The sequence below is a fragment of the Lynx canadensis genome, chromosome B4 (assembly GCF_007474595.2).
Source record: "Lynx canadensis isolate LIC74 chromosome B4, mLynCan4.pri.v2, whole genome shotgun sequence".
Taxonomy (NCBI): Eukaryota; Metazoa; Chordata; class Mammalia; order Carnivora; family Felidae; genus Lynx; species Lynx canadensis.
Genome location: NC_044309.1, coordinates 87678507 through 87697135, shown reverse-complemented (window position 1 = coordinate 87697135; position 18629 = coordinate 87678507). Strand labels below are relative to the sequence as shown.

Genomic DNA, 18629 nt, shown 5'->3' with positions numbered 1-18629 from the left:
TCTAAACTTAATTATCTCCCAAAGATTCCATCTCCAAACACTATCACATTAGGGGTTAGGGCTTCAAAATACTAGTTTTGAGGGGGTACAAGTAAGCACCAAGGTGACTTTTTTTTATAAGAATATAAAAGTTTTTTATAGCATTATGCATTATTATGAGAGTAGAATATTTGGTGTTCTATGACTGATGAGTGGATATGAAAAGGAAAAGGAAGAATATCTCTGCTTCCTATACTTTTATCTTAATTTAATGTAGTTAAACCAGCATTTTAGAGAAGTCTTCCTAAGATAACTCTGATAATACTTAGGAAAATAAGTAGGGGAGTGATAGATATTTGGCCTTGTCATAGGTGAACTCTACCAGCTTTTGTTTACCTGAGAAAGTCTTAATTTCTCTTTCATTATTAAAGGAAAGTTTTGCTGGGTATAGTATTTGTGGCTGGCAGGTTTTTTTTTCTTTCAATACTTTGAATACATCATCCCACTCCCTTCTGGCCTGCAAGATTTCTGCTGAGAAATCTACTGAGTCTTATGAGCACTCCCTTGAACATGATGAGTTGCTTTTGTTTTGCTACTTTAAAGATTCTCTGAAACTTTTAACAGCTTAATTATAACATGTCTTGGTATAGTTCTCTTTAGATAAATCCTAGTTGTAATGCTCTGAGCTTCATGAATTTGTATGTCCCTTTCCTTCTTCAAATTTGGGAAGGTTTGGGCCATTACTTCTTCAAACTGGCTCTCTGCCCCTTGCTTTCCTCATCTGTGACTCCAATAATGTATTGTGAAGTAATAAGAAATATACATATTGGTCCCTGCTCCTGGTTCCTGACACAGAGCTCCTACAATTCTCATAACTTCCTGAGTGATAGGAGCATCTGACAAAGAGTTTTAAGTCTCCTGAAATTTCCTATGTGATTCTTTCATTCAAATGAGGCAACCCTCAATGGATTGCAGGATAGGGGCTGGATACCAGAAAAAATAATCATAATTAGAAGCTTGAGACTTTCAGCCTCACCTCTCATACTCTGGAGAGGGAAGAGTGGTAGAAATTGAGTTAATAATCAATCATGCTGACATGATGAAACCTCCATAAAAATCCTAAAAGTATGGAGTTTAGGAAGCTTCCAGGTTGGTGAATACATCTATGTGCTAAGAGGGTGACATTCCCCAACTGCATGGGGACAGAAGCTCCTGCTCTTGGGACCTTTCCAGACCTCACCCTATGAATCTTTTCATGTGCCTGTTCTTTTCATGAATCTGTTCGTTGCTATCCTTTAAAATATCCTTTGTAATAAATAAGCAATAGTAAGTAAACTGTTTTCCTAGGTTCTGTGAACCACTTTGACAAATGATCAAACCCAAAGAGGAGGTTGTGGGAACTTCCCATTTAGAGCCAACTTGGAATCTGTGGATAACCAGGCAATGCACTACTTGCAACTGGCATCTGCAACAGGGGAGTCTTGTGGAACTGAGCCCTTAACTACAGGATCTGTACTAACTCTGGCTAGTGTCAGAGTTGAACTCAACGTACAGTATCTGGCTGTCAGAGAATTGGCTGATGTGGGAAAAAATCCATACATCTGATATCCAAGGTGTTGTAAGTGTAGGAGCATAACCCAGTGTGCTTTTCCTAGACATGCATATCTTGGTCTGCTGGATGATATGCCAGAAGTCTGCTAGAAGCTCTTCTTGCTTTTTATGTTTTTGCTCCTCTGACCTGGTAATTGCCAATAAATTGTCTTCAAGTTTGTGGATTCTTTCTTCTGCTTGATCTAGTCTACTGTTGACCCCTTCTATGAATTTTTCAATTCAGAATTACCATATACTTCTTTAGAATTTTCGTTTTGTTCTCCTTTATAGTTTCTACCTCTTTATATTCTCATTTTATTCATATACCATTTTCTTGATTTCATTTAGTTGTCTGTATTCTCTTTTAGCTCATTCAGATCTTTACGATGGTTATTCTGAATTTCTGTCAGGTAATTCAGTGACTTCCATTTCTTTATGGTTAGTATCTGGAGATTAATTTTGTTTTTTTAACCGAGCCATATTTCCCTGTTTCTCTGTATGCCTTATTTTGTTGTTGTTGTTGTTGAAAAAGTCAACTCTTTTAGTCTTTATGGACTGGCTTTGTACAGGGAAAGAACTTCACCAATCAGCCTGGAAACCTCTCAAACCTCTTCTGTCAATGTGTTTCCTCTGGGCTTGTGTGTATAATTTTCCAGCAGAAGACACTTACTTGTTTCTATTGAGAAGCTCCCCCTGGTGTATGTCTGCAGTACTATGCCTCTCTGGGCAAGCAACAGGTTTGCCTTGGTGCCTAGCAGGCCCAAATGTGCTGCCTGTCAGTGTTCCAAGAATCAGGTGAGACAGAAACTAGGTGGGCAGTACCCCAAAAAAGTCAGAATGTTAGATGCGCATTTTATCTTTTGCCCATCTAAAGGAGAAGCCATAGGTTGGCAGTTTTCTCCTGATCACACCATGCTGAGATGTGTAAGGAGTCGAGTGAGGTATGCAGTTAAGGGCCATGAGCTTTCCTACCCACTGTAATGAACCTCACTCTTTGGCCTTCCATTTGCCTATGGTGCTATAACCTCTCAACTGGTTTCCGAAGTTGTCACAGAGGTAATTATGTACTGTTAAGTTGGTGTCTCTCTGGGGGACATAGGGCTTGAACCCTCATCTTCCAACATTTTGCTGATGTCACTCTGGTTTACAATTTTAAAAACTTTCTTTGCAGGGACTCCTGAGTGGCTTAGTCAGTTGAGTGTCCAACTTCGGCTCAGGTCATGATCTTGTAGTGAGTTTGAGCCCCACGTCAGGCTCTGTGCTGACAGCTCAGAGCCTGGAGCCTGCTTCAGATTCTGTGTCTCCCTCTCTCTCTGCCCCTCCCCCACTCAGGCTCTGTTCTGTCTCTCAAAATGAATAAATGTTAACAAAAAAAATTTTTTTTAAGTTTCTTTGTGGACTAGGGTGACTGGGTGGCTCAGTCAGGTAAGTGTCCGAGTCTTGATTTTGTGATAAATCGTGAGAAATTCATTTAATGAGACTGAGCCATGTGTCAAGCTCTATGCTGACAGCACAGAGCCTGCTTGGAATTCTTTCTCTTCCTCTCTCTCTGACCCTCTCCCGCTCGTGTTTTCTCTCTCTCTCAAAATAAAAAAACACGCAATAAAAAAGTTTCTTTGTAGATTGAAACGGACTATAAATAAATACAATTAAGAAAATATGACAACTGCCAGATAAAAGCTCTCCATCTTTGGAGAAATTAAGCAACTTTTCATTTATTTTCAACAAGTGACAGGAGACCTTTCAAAACCTCCAAAAGTTAATCAATGTAAAGATTCACAGAATTTCCCTCCATTTCAACTGTATATAATTAGACAAAAAAGTCTTATTTTTTCAATTAAAAATAATTATTGGAAATTATATCAAATACCATGCATGTTGGGAGGAACACTGACTGTAATTTTTAAAAAATTAATCCCTACAGAGAAAGATGGAGCTATGAACTAAAGTAAGTTCATAAACTCATATACCTAAATGTTTAATTATATGTTATTAACATGGGTAGAAGAGAAAAAATCCAAGCCAATAATAATGGGTGTACCAAAAGACTCTTAAACCTTTGGCACCTAACTCTGATAACTTAACAGTTTCCCTAATAAATAGCAACACTTTTGAAGTGATTTGATTTCCAACAGTTATCTCTATACAATGCATTAAATACATCAATGTATATTATACATATACCTTTTGTGGCCAGAAATAATTATAACTACAGTGCTTATGAAGATTATTTCTGAATGCACTTTGCATAAATGGATTTGGAATATGAAAAGAAAATGTATAACATGTTTATCCTAAATAATTAAAAAAAAAAGCCCTTTATTTTAAAAAGCTCTCCACAGAATTTAGTATAAACTATTATCTACTAGTTTGTGAAGTTGTTGGCTATCTCTAATATTTAGTACATCAAATGCTCACAGTATTAGAAGTATTATAATTTTATACAGTTTACTATTCCACAATGATCAATAACCAATTATTCCTGTTAATTAAAATTAAGTATACAAGCTTAAAAAAAGTACAATGCTGGATTTGACTTAATATAAAATTAAAAAGAAATATAATACATCATTTTCTCTGAGAAATATTGATACATTGATGTATTGTGATCAGGAATATCACAAATTCATAAATTTATGCAAAATAAATATAATACTGGACTAGAAGCCAATATAGTTGATTATTAATCCTAGAGTTCACCAAATTTTTAACTTCTTTGCTTTAATCTGTTAAGATACATAAAATAGTATAAATGAAAGTAGCATTAATTGAAGATACTATAATTTTAATTATCCTTCAAATGAGGTATTGATAATTAGCTAAGAAGCTAAATTCCCCAGCCACAAATTCTATGCTGCCTTCAGAAAATAGTCCATGACTCTACTTGACATACATTAAAAATAAGCAAGATTTAAGAAAGGACAGCATAAACCCTTATTAGAGTAACTAGGAGAATACCTATCAATACCTAAAAAATTCTGAAGTGAAAAGGCTGAATGCACTGTAATAAATTATCATTTAAAAAGAGCACTGCGTGCAATTACACATACAAACATGGATGAAAATTAGCACTTACCAAAAGACTGTAAAATTGCTTAATCAGAACAGATACTACTCTCAGCAAACGCATGCAGATAGGAAAATACGGTTTTTCAACTGGTGCTGGAGAAGATGAAGAGCTGGAACCTTGTCTGAACTTTATATTTGGAGAAAAGAGTTTTATCACAAGAGGACATACCCTTTCTTTGAGAAGGAAACTAAACTCTTGGTGCTATTTGCAAAGACAAAAAAAAAAAAAATTAACTTAATTGGTACTTATTATTTTTACTTTTTACTTACTACTTTTCAAACATATGTACTAGCAAATAAAACTTAATAACCAGTATGAATAATTTAGCTTTATTATTTGTTTAGTTTATTACTCTAGTTGACACACAAGTATGAAATTAGTGCTGCTCTTTGAGAGTGTAAGATCAAACTGTTCATCATTATTTCAAAGTTTAAAAAGAATCTAATTTAAAAAGGAATCTAATGAATTGGAATTAAGTGGTTTATTATTAGGAATTTTAATTTTGCTGGAACACTATCAATTAACAACATAAAGAACAGAAGAAAACAGATTACACAAATAGCTAAGGCATTTAAAATAGGCAGCTGAAAGAACACCAGTTTAACAAAATATGTTATATAATTCACTAATTTTATTTTGCCAAGATAACAATTCCATTCATGTATGGAAGATTTAAGAATTAACTTAATATTTTGTTCTTCTTAGACTGCTTGAACAGAACACAATAAGCTGATTTTTTAAAATGCAATGACAAACAAGCATAATTATTTTATTTCTTAAAGTTTTATTTATTTAAGTAATCTCTACACTCAGCCTAGAACTTGAACTAATGACCCCAAGATCAAGAGTCTCATGATCATCTGACTGAGCTACCCTGACACCCCCCCCACAATTATTTTAGCCTGGGGAATCTGCAAAGGATTCTTAAAATGTACTTATAGTCATATCATGTCATGCAAAAAACCTTCCTTAACCTATTCATTTCCTGCCTATATTAGCCCAAAATAGTCCCATTTTACTGATAATATAAAGTCCAGTGCACAACTAATGCCTAACCTCAAATATACATTATTTTGTTTTTTTATTCATCCAAATACCACTGAGGCTGAGAACAAGGCACAATAATAGAAATCAACCAATCTAATCTTTTAATCTTACAGAAAAGGGAACAAATAAGGTACAGAGCAGTTTATTTGTTCAGAATTAAGATTTTTAAAATGTCTCCTTATTAGAATCCGATTCATCAGAGGAAAAAAAAAAAAATGAAAAAATACCGGTAAGTGAAAAGATAAAAATAAAAGCCTTGCCTAATATTAACTTCCTGGAGAAACGCTATTGATCACTGCTAACTTCCGAATGTATATTCTTCTAGACTTTTATACACATTTTAATGTACTTTTTAATTCTTTGTCCCCCAAAATGGGATCTTTAGAGTTAAGTGATTTGAAATTCTACTGTCCTATCGATAATTAGTTTCTTTGACTGCCAAAATGAAAAGCATACCAAAGTACATTTTCATACCTCACTAACTAAATTTATATACTGGTTAATTGATAAATATTATAGACAACTCTTTAAAGTTTTATCTATTCACACTTTTTCCACTCACTACTCAACTTAATACAATTGGGCTTCCTTCATAACCACTAGGAACCGCCCCAACTCCACTCAAATTATTCTCACTACAGTCATCATGATCTCTATGTCCCCAAATTATCATCTGTATAGTTCCAAATCCTGGGCTAAAGGATCTTCTACTATTGTAGCACTTGGCTCACACATTTTGGAAGTGCCACTTAAGAAGGCAGTATGGTAAGGAAAGGAACTAGGTTAGTGGTAAAAAGATCTAAATTTTAGTTCAAGATTTGCTAATGACTAAGGAATCTTATGTAAATCACTGAATCAATATTAGACTTTAGCTTCTTCAAGTTAAATGAAAAGTTCGGATTCTTACTTTTTCCTCTATAACTCTCTATTTTGAAATATTCTGTACTGCAAGTTAAACTTATCAGCCATTGACTACTACTTTTTTCCAAATAAATTATCAAAAAGCACATAGGTACATATAAACAAGTAAAGATCAGTAACAATTTTTCAGTTTTTACATATTTTAAAAAATAGCCCACATACTACATTCCTTCGTGGATTCACAGACTGAGAAATGTCTCACTAGATAGTCTCTAGGGATTCTAAGGTTAAAATTTCAAAATGCGAGGGCACTACAATAATGTAAGACACACTAAATTATCACAGTTCTAAAGTCTAAAGCTATAATTCTTTCAGTCCTCTAACATGGGAGAAAGAATACATGTTACTTTCTTGAAAAATATCTGTGAAAAAATTATAGATTAATTTTGTTGCAAGATACTACAAATGGCTTACTTGTAAAAAGACCTGTGGAAAATCATTCAGGACTGACTCAAGTAATTCAAGGCCAAATGTTCGAGTCATTTCTGTCATGCCTACTAGCCAGTAAGGGGCATCAGCATTAACCAACTGACAAAGATCCTGGGAAAATAATTCAAACAATAAATAAAAAATAAAACATTTACATGCTAGAATGAAATGTGCTGTTCAGAATTCATAAAAGTAAAAAAATTATCTCTTCTTATATGGTATATTTACTCCTCAGAAACTAAACACTGGTAATGCAAATTCTGACAAACTATATACTTGATTAAATAAGTAAACTTTTAAAGAATCGTGAAACTTTTGACAAGACATAATATAAACAGATAAATGGTTAATAGTCTTTTAATGAAAAAACTTATAATAATCCTTTAATAAATAATTAATAAAATTTCAGTGCTGATAAATCTCATTTTACTTAAAAGATTTATTCACGACAAATAATGTAAAAATTAGGTATTTGTATATCAAATTACATTAAATAGGCCAAGGGTTTATTAGTTAAATTTTAAGTTGAAAATTATTTTTTATTATTAGTTATTTTTCTAGTATAATATAATATGGTATTTTCTAGTATAGTGTAATTCATTCTATTTCCTTAAAGTGAAATGTTACATTTTATCATGTTAGTTAACTGTGGATAGTCTTTAACATTAAAGAAGTTTTTTGGAATACTACTTTTGACACTTCAAAATTGGACACTTTTTAAAAATTGACACTTTAAAAATTAAACCAAACATAAAATGCAAAAATCAAAAATTTACACAAAACTATATTCTGTAATAAAAATTATTTTTTATCAATTGAAATACCTGGAAAAGCATATATGCATCTTTAGCACAAGGTTTGAGGGTGCTGACACATCTTCTGTTACTGTTTCCTTGGACCAGTACTGGTTGTTCTATAATATCTGTAGTCAAAATCAGATGAGTTTTAGGAGTTTATAAGGACCTTTAAAAAATCATATGCACTACTTAAAATAAATACATGTTTATGAAATTACAAACTTTATGGGCTCAGAACTATGCTTCGAAACTGGGGGGAAAAATACTACTTAGCAATGAGAAAGAATGAAATCTTGCCATTTGCAACAACATGGATGGAACTGGAGGGTATTATGCTAAGTGAAATAAGTCAGTCAGAGAAAGACATATATGTTTTCACTCATATGTGGAACTTGAGAAACTTAACAGAAGACCATGGGGGAAAGGAAGGGGAAAAAAAGTTTCAAACAGGGAGCAAACCACGGAAGACCCTTAAATACAGAGAACAAACTAAGGGTTGAAGCGGGGAGCTAGGGGAAAATGGGTGATGGGCACTGAGGAGGGCACTTGTTGGGATGAGCACTGGGTGCGGTATGTAAGCGATGGATCAAGGGAATCTACTCCCGAAACCAAGAGCACACTGTATACACTGTACATTAGCTAAAGTGAAAATAAATTATATTTAGGAAAAACAAAAAAGAGAATGTATCAGTAAGATGAAAAACATATGATGATTCGTCATTAGGAAGATGGCGGCTTAGGAGGACGCTGGGCTATGAAGCTTGAAATCAACCACAGGAAAAAGTCTGGAAAACCTCCAAAAGCATGGAGGTTAAAGAACACCCTACTAAAGAATGAATGGGTCAACCAGGTAATTAGAGAAGAAATTAAAAAATATATGGAAACAAACAAAAATGAAAATACAACAATCCAAACGCTTTGGGATGCAGCGAAGGCAGTCCTGAGAGGAAAATACATTGCAATCCAGGCCTATCTCAAGAAACAAGAAAAATCCCAAATACAAAATCTAACAGCACACCTAAAGGAAATAGAAGCAGAACAGCAAAGACAGCCAAACCCAGCAGAAGAAGAGAAATAATAAAGATCAGAGCAGAAATAAACAATATAGAATCCAAAAAAACTGTAGAGCAGATCAATGAAACCAAGAGTTGGTTTTCTGAAAAAATAGACAAAATTGATAAACCTCTAGCCAGGCTTCTCAAAAAGAAAAGGGAGATGACCCAAATAGATAAAATCATGAATGAAAATGGAATTATGACAACCAATTCCTCAGAGATACAAGCAATTATCAGGGAATACTTTGAAAAATTATATGCCAACACACTGGACAACCTGGAAGAAAAGGACAAATTCCTAAACACCCACACGCTTCCAAAACTCAATCAGGAGGAAATAGAAAGCTTGAACAGACCCATAACCGGCGAAGAAATTGAATCAGTTATCAAAAATCTCCCAACAAATAAGAGTTCAGGACCAGATGGCTTCCCAGGGGAGTTCTACCAGATGTTTAAAGCAGAGATAATACCTATCCTCAAGCTATTCCAAAAAATAGAAAGGGAAGGAAAACTTCCAGACTCATTCTATGAAGCCAGTATTACTTTGATTCCTAAACCAGACAGAGACCCAGTGAAAAAAGAGAACTACAGGCCAATATCCCTGATGAATATGGACACAAAAATTCTCAATAAGATACTAGCAAATTGAATTCAACAGCATATAAAAAGAATTATTCACCATGATCAAGTGGGATTCATTCCTGGGATGCAGGGCTGGTTCAACATTCGCAAATCAATCAATGTGATACATCACATTAATAAAAGAAAAGATAAGAACCACATGAGCCTGTCAATCGACGCAGAAAAGTCCTTTGACAAAATTCAGCAACCTTTCTTAATAAAAACCCTCGAGAAAGTCAGGATAGAAGGAACATACTTAAAGATCATAAAAGCCATTTATGAAAAGCCCACAGCTAACATCATCCTCAACGGGGAAAAACTGAGAGCTTTTTCCCTGAGATCAGGAACACGACAGGGATGTCCACTCTCACTGCTGTTGTTTAACATAGTGTTGGAAGTTCTAGCATCAGCAATCAGACAACAAAAGGAAATCAAAGGCATCAAAGTTGGCAAAGATGAAGTTAAGCTTTCACTTTTTGCAGATGACATGATATTATACATGGAAAATCCGACAGACTCCACCAAAAGTCTGCTAGAACTGATACATGAATTCAGCAAAGTTGCAGGATACAAAATCAATGTACAGAAATCAGTTGCATTCTTATACGCTAATAATGAAGCAACAGAAAAACAAAGAAACTGATCCCATTCACAATTGCACCAAGAAACATAAAATACCTAGGGATAAATCTAACCAAAGATACAAAAGATCTATATGCTGAAAACTATAGAAAGCTTATAAAGGAAATTGAAGAAGATACAAAGAGATGGAAAAACATTCCATGCTCATGGATTGGAAGAATAAATATTGTCAAAATGTCAAAACTACCCAAAGCTATCTACACATTCGATGCAATCCCCATCAAAATTGTACCAGCATTCTTCTCGAAGCTAGAACAAGCAATCCTAAAATTCATATGGAACCACAAAAGGCCCCGAATAGCCAAAGGAATTTTGAAGAAGAAGACCAAAGCAGGAGGCATCACAATCCCAGACTTTAGCCTCTACTACAAAGCTGTAATCCTCAAGACAGCATGGTATTGGCACAAAAACAGACACACAGACCAATGGAATAGAATAGAAACCCCAGAACTAGACCCACAAACGTAGGGCCAACTCATCTCTGACAAAGCAGGAAAGAACATCCAATAGAAAAAAGACAGTCTCTTTAACAAATGGTGCTGGGAGAACTGGACAGCAACATGCAGAAGATTGAAACTAGACCACTTTCTCACACCATTCACAAAAATAAACTCAAAATGGATAAAGGACCTGAATGTGAGACAGGAAACCATCAAAACCCTAGAGGAGAAAGCAGGAAAAGACCTCTCTGACCTCAGCCGCAGCAATTTCTTACTTGACACATCCCCAAAGGCAAGGGAATTAAAAGCAAAAATGAACTACTGGGACTTTATGAAGATAAAAAGCTTCTGCACAGCAAAGGAAACAACCAACAAAACTAAAAAGCAACCAACGGAATGGGAAAAGATATTTGCAAATGACATATCGGACAAAGGGCTAGTATCCAAAATCTATAAAGAGCTCACCAAACTCCACACCCGAAAAACAAATAACCCAGTGAAGAAATCGGCAGAAAACATGAATAGACACTTCTCTAAAGAAGACATCTGGATGGCCAACAGGCACATGAAAAGATGCTCAACGTCGCTCCTCATCAGGGAAATACAAATCAAAACCACACTCAGATATCACCTCACGCCAGTCAGAGTGGCCAAATGAACAAATCAGGAGACTATAGAGGCTGGCGAGGATGTGGAGAAACGGGAACCCTCTTGCACTGTTGGTGGGAATGCAAATTGGTGCAGCCACTCTGGAAAACAGTGTGGAGGTTCCTCAAAAAATTAAAAATAGACCTACCCTATGACCCAGCAATAGCACTGCTAGGAATTTACCCAAGGGATACAGGAGTACTGATGCAGAGGGGCACTTGTACCCCAATGTTTATAGCAGCACTCTCAACAATAGCCACATTGTGGCAAGAGCCTAAATGTCCATCAACTGATGAATGGATAAAGAAATTGTGGTTTATATACACAATGGAGTACTACGTGGCAATGAGAAAGAATGAAATATGGCCCTTTGTAGCAACATGGATGGAACTGGAGAGTGTTATGCTAAGTGAAATAAGCCATACAGAGAAAGACAGATACCCTATGTTTTCACTCTCATGTGGATCCTGAGAAACTTAACAGAAATCCATGGGGGAAGGGAAGGAAAAAAAATAAATAAAGAGGTTAGAGTGGGAGAGAGCCAAAGCATAAGAGACTCTTAAAAACTGAGAACAAACTGAGGGTTGATGGGGGGTGGGAGGGAGGGGAGGGTGGGTGATGGGTATTGAGGAGGGCACCTTTTGGGATGAGCACTGGGTGTTGTATGGAAACCAATTTGACAATAAATTTCATATATTCAAAAAAAAATGTAAAAAACAAACAAACAAACAAAACTAAATAGAGAAACTGTCTCGGGGTCTTGGGAATTATTCCAGTTCCCTATGCCTTATGTGGGAAAAATAAAATTTAACAACCAAAGGGGAAAAAAAAAGATGAAAAACATATGATGAATAAAGGTCATAACTTTGAAAAAAAAAACTCTTTTTATACAAAATACCATCATAATCACTCTTTACTATCTTATGACATTTTTAAGCTTAGCATCTTTATCCATACATTTGATTTTCCCAGTCTCCCATTCCCGAACCCCTTTATTTTATGAATTTGAAATTCACATGATCTTTCCATGTGCCTTTAAATATCAAACATATAAAAGTTTACCACATGGTTAATTTCTATACCATCTCAGCATATAAAAGAGAATTAACCACTTGATCTGCCATAATTACTATGTCAGTTAATACGTATTGACTAGCTAAGAGTCAGCTAAAAAGGTGTTTCCCAACTCAGCACTTCTTTGAATACTAATAAGATATCATTTTCTGTTAATTATGACAGCCTGCTTTGAATAAATGTTGACTTAATGAAAACTTGAAAAAAAAACGAGGTTCTAAGTGTTTCTACCTTGTTAGAAAGTATTAAATAAGATACTGGTCTTTAGAGGCACAAAGCTAAAACCACCAATCCAGGAATCATACTCAGTTTATGAATGTATAACACACCCAAACTGGAGAACTGCCATTTTACCCTGTAAATTTACTCCTTAATATTTCAAATTCTAGAATTCCCCAGGGAAACATTCAGAAAAACCAATATACCAAAGTGGAAATACTACGATAAACAACAGATCAAGAATGCCTAAAACCAAACGTGAAAAAGCTGATCAATGGTGAACTTCAGGAAAAGTGAAGGAATAATTAGAGTAGGCAGCAAGCATTACCATCACCTACTAAGACTGCTATTTTTTTTATCAGTATTACCAAAAGAACCTCAAATGAAATGACAAACTGCATTTTAAGAGTGGGGTAGGGGAAGCTATGTAAAAGGGAAAACCAGTTTAATCTTTAGTTTCTTGAGTAAATAAAGCAGATAGGTTGCTCATGATGGTAGTACCGTATGATCCTTTAAACTAATCATGGGGAAAAATTTACTTTTCATCCAATAAGGAAAATAAATGAAAAAAGCAGAATTTCTATAGCTAAAAGTTATCAAACTGTAAAAACTGTAACAGAAACAGAGCATCTTTAGCTGACTGACATGTTTCTAAGTTTTTAGACAGTTTTTTAAAATCACAAAGAAAAAGATGTTTAAAGTTACAATAAAGATACTTGATGAAGATATGAAAAGGTTAATCTTTACATTATACAAATATTCATTAACACATGTTAAAAGGCACAGACAAAAATTCACATGAGGGAAATTCACTCCTGAAAATTTACCTTAAAGAAGTAAATCAAATGGAAAAAATATGTAAGGAGACACTCAAAACAGTATTAAAATACTGAACACAATATAACTGTCCAGCAGGAAACTCGTTCATTAAATTGTAGAACAGCTACAAAATACGGTGCAACCATTAAAATTTAAATTACAAAAATAAAAGAATGACATGAAAAATTCATAGAACATAATGTTTGGCTAAAAATACATACAATGCAACAGCTGATATAAAAAAATGTGAAATTATACATAATTAGAAATAAACATGGAAAATAAAGAGCCTCTTCTTGGGATGATAGCACTGTAAGGGATTTATCTAAACTGCCACTGTCAACGTAATAATATTGTTAAAATAAATCTGTTTTTTAAAGTATTCTAGTTTTTGGATGCCTAAGTTCACACGGCAAAGATGGAAAATAAAAAGAGGAATCAGGCAAGCAAAACCACCCACTGTGAAAAGGAAACCACTTTTATCACTCTACCTCGGTGCCGTTCGTCTTCAGCAACCATCCTCTCAAAAACAACAGTAACAACTTGTCGCACTGTAGCAGCAGCTGTATTATTTGTAATATTATCTTTTGTGAAGTGTAGTCGAAAACAAAGAACAATTGCCTAAAAGAACAATTTTCATTTAGTGTGAAATAAGGTTGAAGAACATAATAACTATTTGTTTTATTAGACATAACCCAAAACTAAATAATTTATGTTTGGCCGTTCCAATCACAGATACCAGAAGTCCCACCCTCTTCTCTTATACAATAAAGCCACAAAAATCCTTGGATTCTGAAATAATTCAAACTGTGTAAATATACAGCCACATAAGATTTGGTTAGATAATGTGAAACACACATTTCACAACTTGGTTCTTTTTTTTTTTTTAAGTTTATTTATTTATTTTGAGAGAGAGAGAAAGAGCAGGGAAGGGTCAGAGAGGGAGGGAGAGAAAGAATCCCAACCAGGCTCCATGCTGTCAGCACAGAGCCTGACACAGGGCTCAAACTCATGAAACTATGAGATCATGACCTGGGCCAAAATCAAGAGTTGGCCACTTAACCTAAGACTGAGCCACCCTGGCACCCCACAACTTGGTTCTTTTAATATATGTATAAAAATGTGTTATGCTTTTATTTCCCCAGAATGACTTGTTTTGCAAAGAACAAGTACTCAAAATTTGTTACATCACTAAGTCACTTGCAGAAATATAAATAGGCTAAACACATAAATGAATAAAATGATAATTTTTTAAAAGAAGTCATTCTTTATTTTTAAAAATCAACTTCAGGTTAAGTTATAATTTATATACAATAAATTCTAATCCTTTAAAGTATTTAATATGATGAGTTCTTTTAGTTATATTCCCCCATGAAACTACTGCCACAATCAAGACACAAGACAGTTCCATCACCCTAAAACTCTGCTGATGCTCCTTTGCCCTCCACATACTCCTCCGCGCTTGGCCCCAGTCAACCTCCTGGTTGCCTTTTTCATTACAGTAAGCTGGCATTTTCTACAAACACAGTCATCATTCAGTATGCACTGTTTTTTGTATGTGGTTTCTTTTACTTGTAATGTTTGTAAAATTCATCCATGTTGTTCTCTGTATCAGTAGTTTGTACTTTTTTATACCTGAGTAGTATTTCACAGTATAGGTATACCAATATTGTGTTTATCCATTCATCTGCTGATAGACATTTGAGATGTTTGCACTTTTTAGCCACTGTGAATAAAGCTGCTGTGAACATCAAATACAAGTCTCCGTAGAGACGTGTTTTCATTTACCTTGGATAAGTAACTAGAAGTAAAAAGGCTAGATCATACGGTAAATATAAGGTTAAACTTTTAAAGAAAATGCTAGTTTCCCAAAGTGATTTTACACACCTTACAAAATTTTACAATTTTAGACATTTTTTAATGTTTATTTTTGAGAGAGAGAGAGGCAGAGAGGGGGGCAGACAGAGGATCCAAAACGGGATCGGTGCTGACAGCAGCAAGCCCGATGCGGGGCTGGAGCTCATGAGCCATGAGATCATGACCTAAGCTGAAGTCAGATGCTCAACCGACTGAGCCACCTAAGCACTCCTACAAGTGAAATTATTTTTAAAAGGTGAGAAGGAAGAGTTCTTACAGGGAAAACTCAAAGCAATTCGGGAGAATACTGATAACCCCAAACACATTTTTTTCTCTCAGTTTCCTATTCTTCTATATTTTTCTGCTACTTTTCTCTTTTCCTATTCATGACTAAGCCTGTCAGCTATTCCCAAAGGACTCTGTTCAATCACCTTAACCTGATTTTAACTCTAACCTGAGGAAAATAAAACACTAGTGGTTTTTTTAACATGCAATGTACATTATCACAAGAACTACAGGGAAGTTGCTTTCAGTACAAACGGTACTAGGCTTTCCTCTTTCAGGGAGCTTATTCAAATACTGTCTCCAAAGCAATTATGAACTTTGACCACAGGTTTCCTACCTTAGAAAGTGCCTCATCATGAACTACCGTATTGGTTGTTAAAAGAACAAGAACTGTTTGAAGTAGCTTAAGTTCTTCAAGACTGTTTTCCATTAGCTGCCAAAGCATATTAATTATATTTCCAGCTGCAGTCTGTAAAATAATTATTTGAATTACTGTCAGCAAATAAAATATAAGGTTTTAGGTCCCTAAATAAGAAAAGATGTACAAATATTACCTCACTTGGAGAGAAGTTCTTGGTCATAATAACAAAACCTATGTTTCTGGATCTATAGGTCAAAACACATCTTTCAACTAATCTGAGATTTAAACTAATTTTTTCTCAAAAAATAAATTTCTTTAAAATGTACCATTTGAATATATGCAAACAGCAGCATGCAGTTCTGAGATGTCTAGTCAAAAAAATCAAAGCTCATTTCTACAATATGGGTATATTTCATGTGGACATTTATAAATATAGTCATGCAAGTTAAATGAGACTGACTACTACTGTTTCATATATTATTCCCTTTACAATGTCATAAAAAAACAAAATGCAACTCAAATTAACAAAACATTTATAAACTCAATTAAATTGGACATCATTTAGAATGCTGTATTAAAGGCAAAAGAATGTATCGCTTCTATTAAAGTACCGTATGGAGTACCACAAAGTTAAAGACCATTGCACTCGAAAGCAGGATGCAGATAGACCGCTGAAATGTTTTTCAGTGTTGTACTATCATAAGGTAATTAGAAACCACTGAAATTAATGAACAACAAATTATCACTTCAGATAATATAGCAAAGTCATCATTTTTCCTTTTTAAAAATAAATATATTCTCTTATGTGGATCCTGAGAAACTTAACAGAAACCCATGGAGGAGGGGAAGGAAAAAAAAAAAAAGAGGTTAGAGTGGGAGAGAGCCAAAGCATAAGAGACTCTTAAAAACTGAGAACAAACTGAGGGTTGATGGGGGGTGGGAGGGAGGGGAGGGTGGGTGATGGGTATTGAGGAGGGCACCTTTTGGGATGAGCACTGGGTGTTGTATGGAAACCAATTTGACAATAAATTTCATATATTGAAAAAAATAAATAAATAAATAAATATATTCTCTTCAGTGATACTGATCTATAGTACTCAATGGTGTCTTCTTAGTCATGACATGACAAAATGCACTTCATCTTTATTCATTATTCATGAGTGCTTAATAGTGAGAAAATCTGGTGATCTTTTAAAATTAAGCCATGTCCTTCAAGCACATAAATTGTTTTACAATAAATTATCAGGTATACTTCATTTTCCCCTAATGAAAACTCCCGATTTGATTCTTAAGTACACAGTTTAAATTAAGATCTTCACATTACCTCAGACACGACTTCATGGGACATGAGTCTCTGAATGGCGGCCAAACACAGCTGAGTAATCTTCGGCTCCTTGGTTCCACAACCCATTAGGAACGGCTGAACAACCTCTGAGCTGTTCTCTTTCAAAGCTTTAGTTAGAACACATATAAAATAAATTATTAAATCTAATTCATAAGTAGAAATACTTTCATATATTTACAACCAGTAATAACAATCTTAATAAAAACCACTTTATGTAAAATAAATGCCAAAACAGAAATCAAATAATAAGAGTTAAAATACTTCAGACAGATATTACAGACTCTGTATCTTAACTACCCCTTAGCCTCAGCTTTCCCATGGCCTTCTCCTAGCACTGTTTTTTTGATTTTCCTTCATCTCCTGCTGCAAACTTTTTAAGGACAACTTCTCAGAAGTTCTATCCTGCCTCAGAGAAGCCCTCTATTTCTTCAACAGTGCAGAGGGAGAAATATGAATAAAAATATTCTAGAGCAGAAAAAGTAATTAAAAATAGTATATACATCATCCTCATTACCCTTCTGAATGTTCAGAATCTCCACACAATCTTATTACATGCTTTGAATTTATAGAGCCCTAATTTCTTCTTCAAGAAACAAACTCATTAAAAACAGTAACATTACTCCTCTTGTTACTAAAGCATCACTTTAAATTAATTGGATGCACATGCTATAATGCCAAATCTTAATTTAACCCCTTCTACCAAGCCAATTCTTTCAGAAGTTTTAAAGTGGTTAACAAAAATCTAAGAAGTTAGAAAATGCACAAAACCAAAAATTAAATTTACAAAGTGAAATTAAGTCAATACACACTTAATGGCTATACAGAGATGAATGAGACAGGTCTGCCACCCTCAGAGAATTTAAAAAGACAACATGGGATTCTAAGGAAAGAGAACATTAAACTTATGTGTTTGGTATATGGTTCTCAAAGGTACGACACCCATCAATTATTTTTTGAGGTTAAGAATTGTAATGAAGACATACAAATCTGAGTTTTAACATGTTTTTCAAAAGAAATTGTTAGAAAGTCATCAACGATCACATTAAAAACGTAAAAGCAGTGTTAACATTAATTTCATCATTTAAATCCCCACCTTTTTCTCCCAAAGCTCCCATTATAGTATGCTAAATAAAGACCACAATTTCCTACAGCATACTCTGCAAAGTCCTTTGGTATGCCAGCATAAATTACTGACTTAAGACAGCTAAGAGATGGCAAATATGACTGGCAAAGAACAGTGTTTCCAAAAGGGCTCCCCTTGCCTTATTTCCTTGATTTCCTAGGCATAAACGTTTGGATTCAAATCAAGACACAAGGTACCGTAACAATGTCTCAAAACATTTCTATGAATGATTAACAGAGGACAATAAAGCTCAAAAAATACTATTCTGAAGCAGTAAATATCCTACCATATTCAATCCTGCTGGAAT

General features: G+C 34.6%; 1 protein-coding gene across 5 annotated transcripts in view; it reads right to left on the bottom strand.

Moving 5' to 3' along the window:
* The window catches only part of MON2 (MON2 homolog, regulator of endosome-to-Golgi trafficking), a 121157-nt gene that overhangs the window by 79354 nt on the left and 23174 nt on the right, over positions 1–18629 (bottom strand). For all 5 annotated transcript variants that reach the window (XM_030323101.1, XM_030323098.1, XM_030323099.1 and 2 more), the window contains 6 exons: positions 17179–17306; positions 15831–15962; positions 13843–13972; positions 7861–7958; positions 7022–7147; positions 4646–4840 (listed from right to left, as the gene is read on the bottom strand). In XM_030323101.1, the coding sequence (XP_030178961.1) occupies positions 4646–4840; positions 7022–7147; positions 7861–7958; positions 13843–13972; positions 15831–15962; positions 17179–17306 (809 nt within the window). The remainder of the gene's footprint in view (positions 1–4645; positions 4841–7021; positions 7148–7860; positions 7959–13842; positions 13973–15830; positions 15963–17178; positions 17307–18629) is intronic.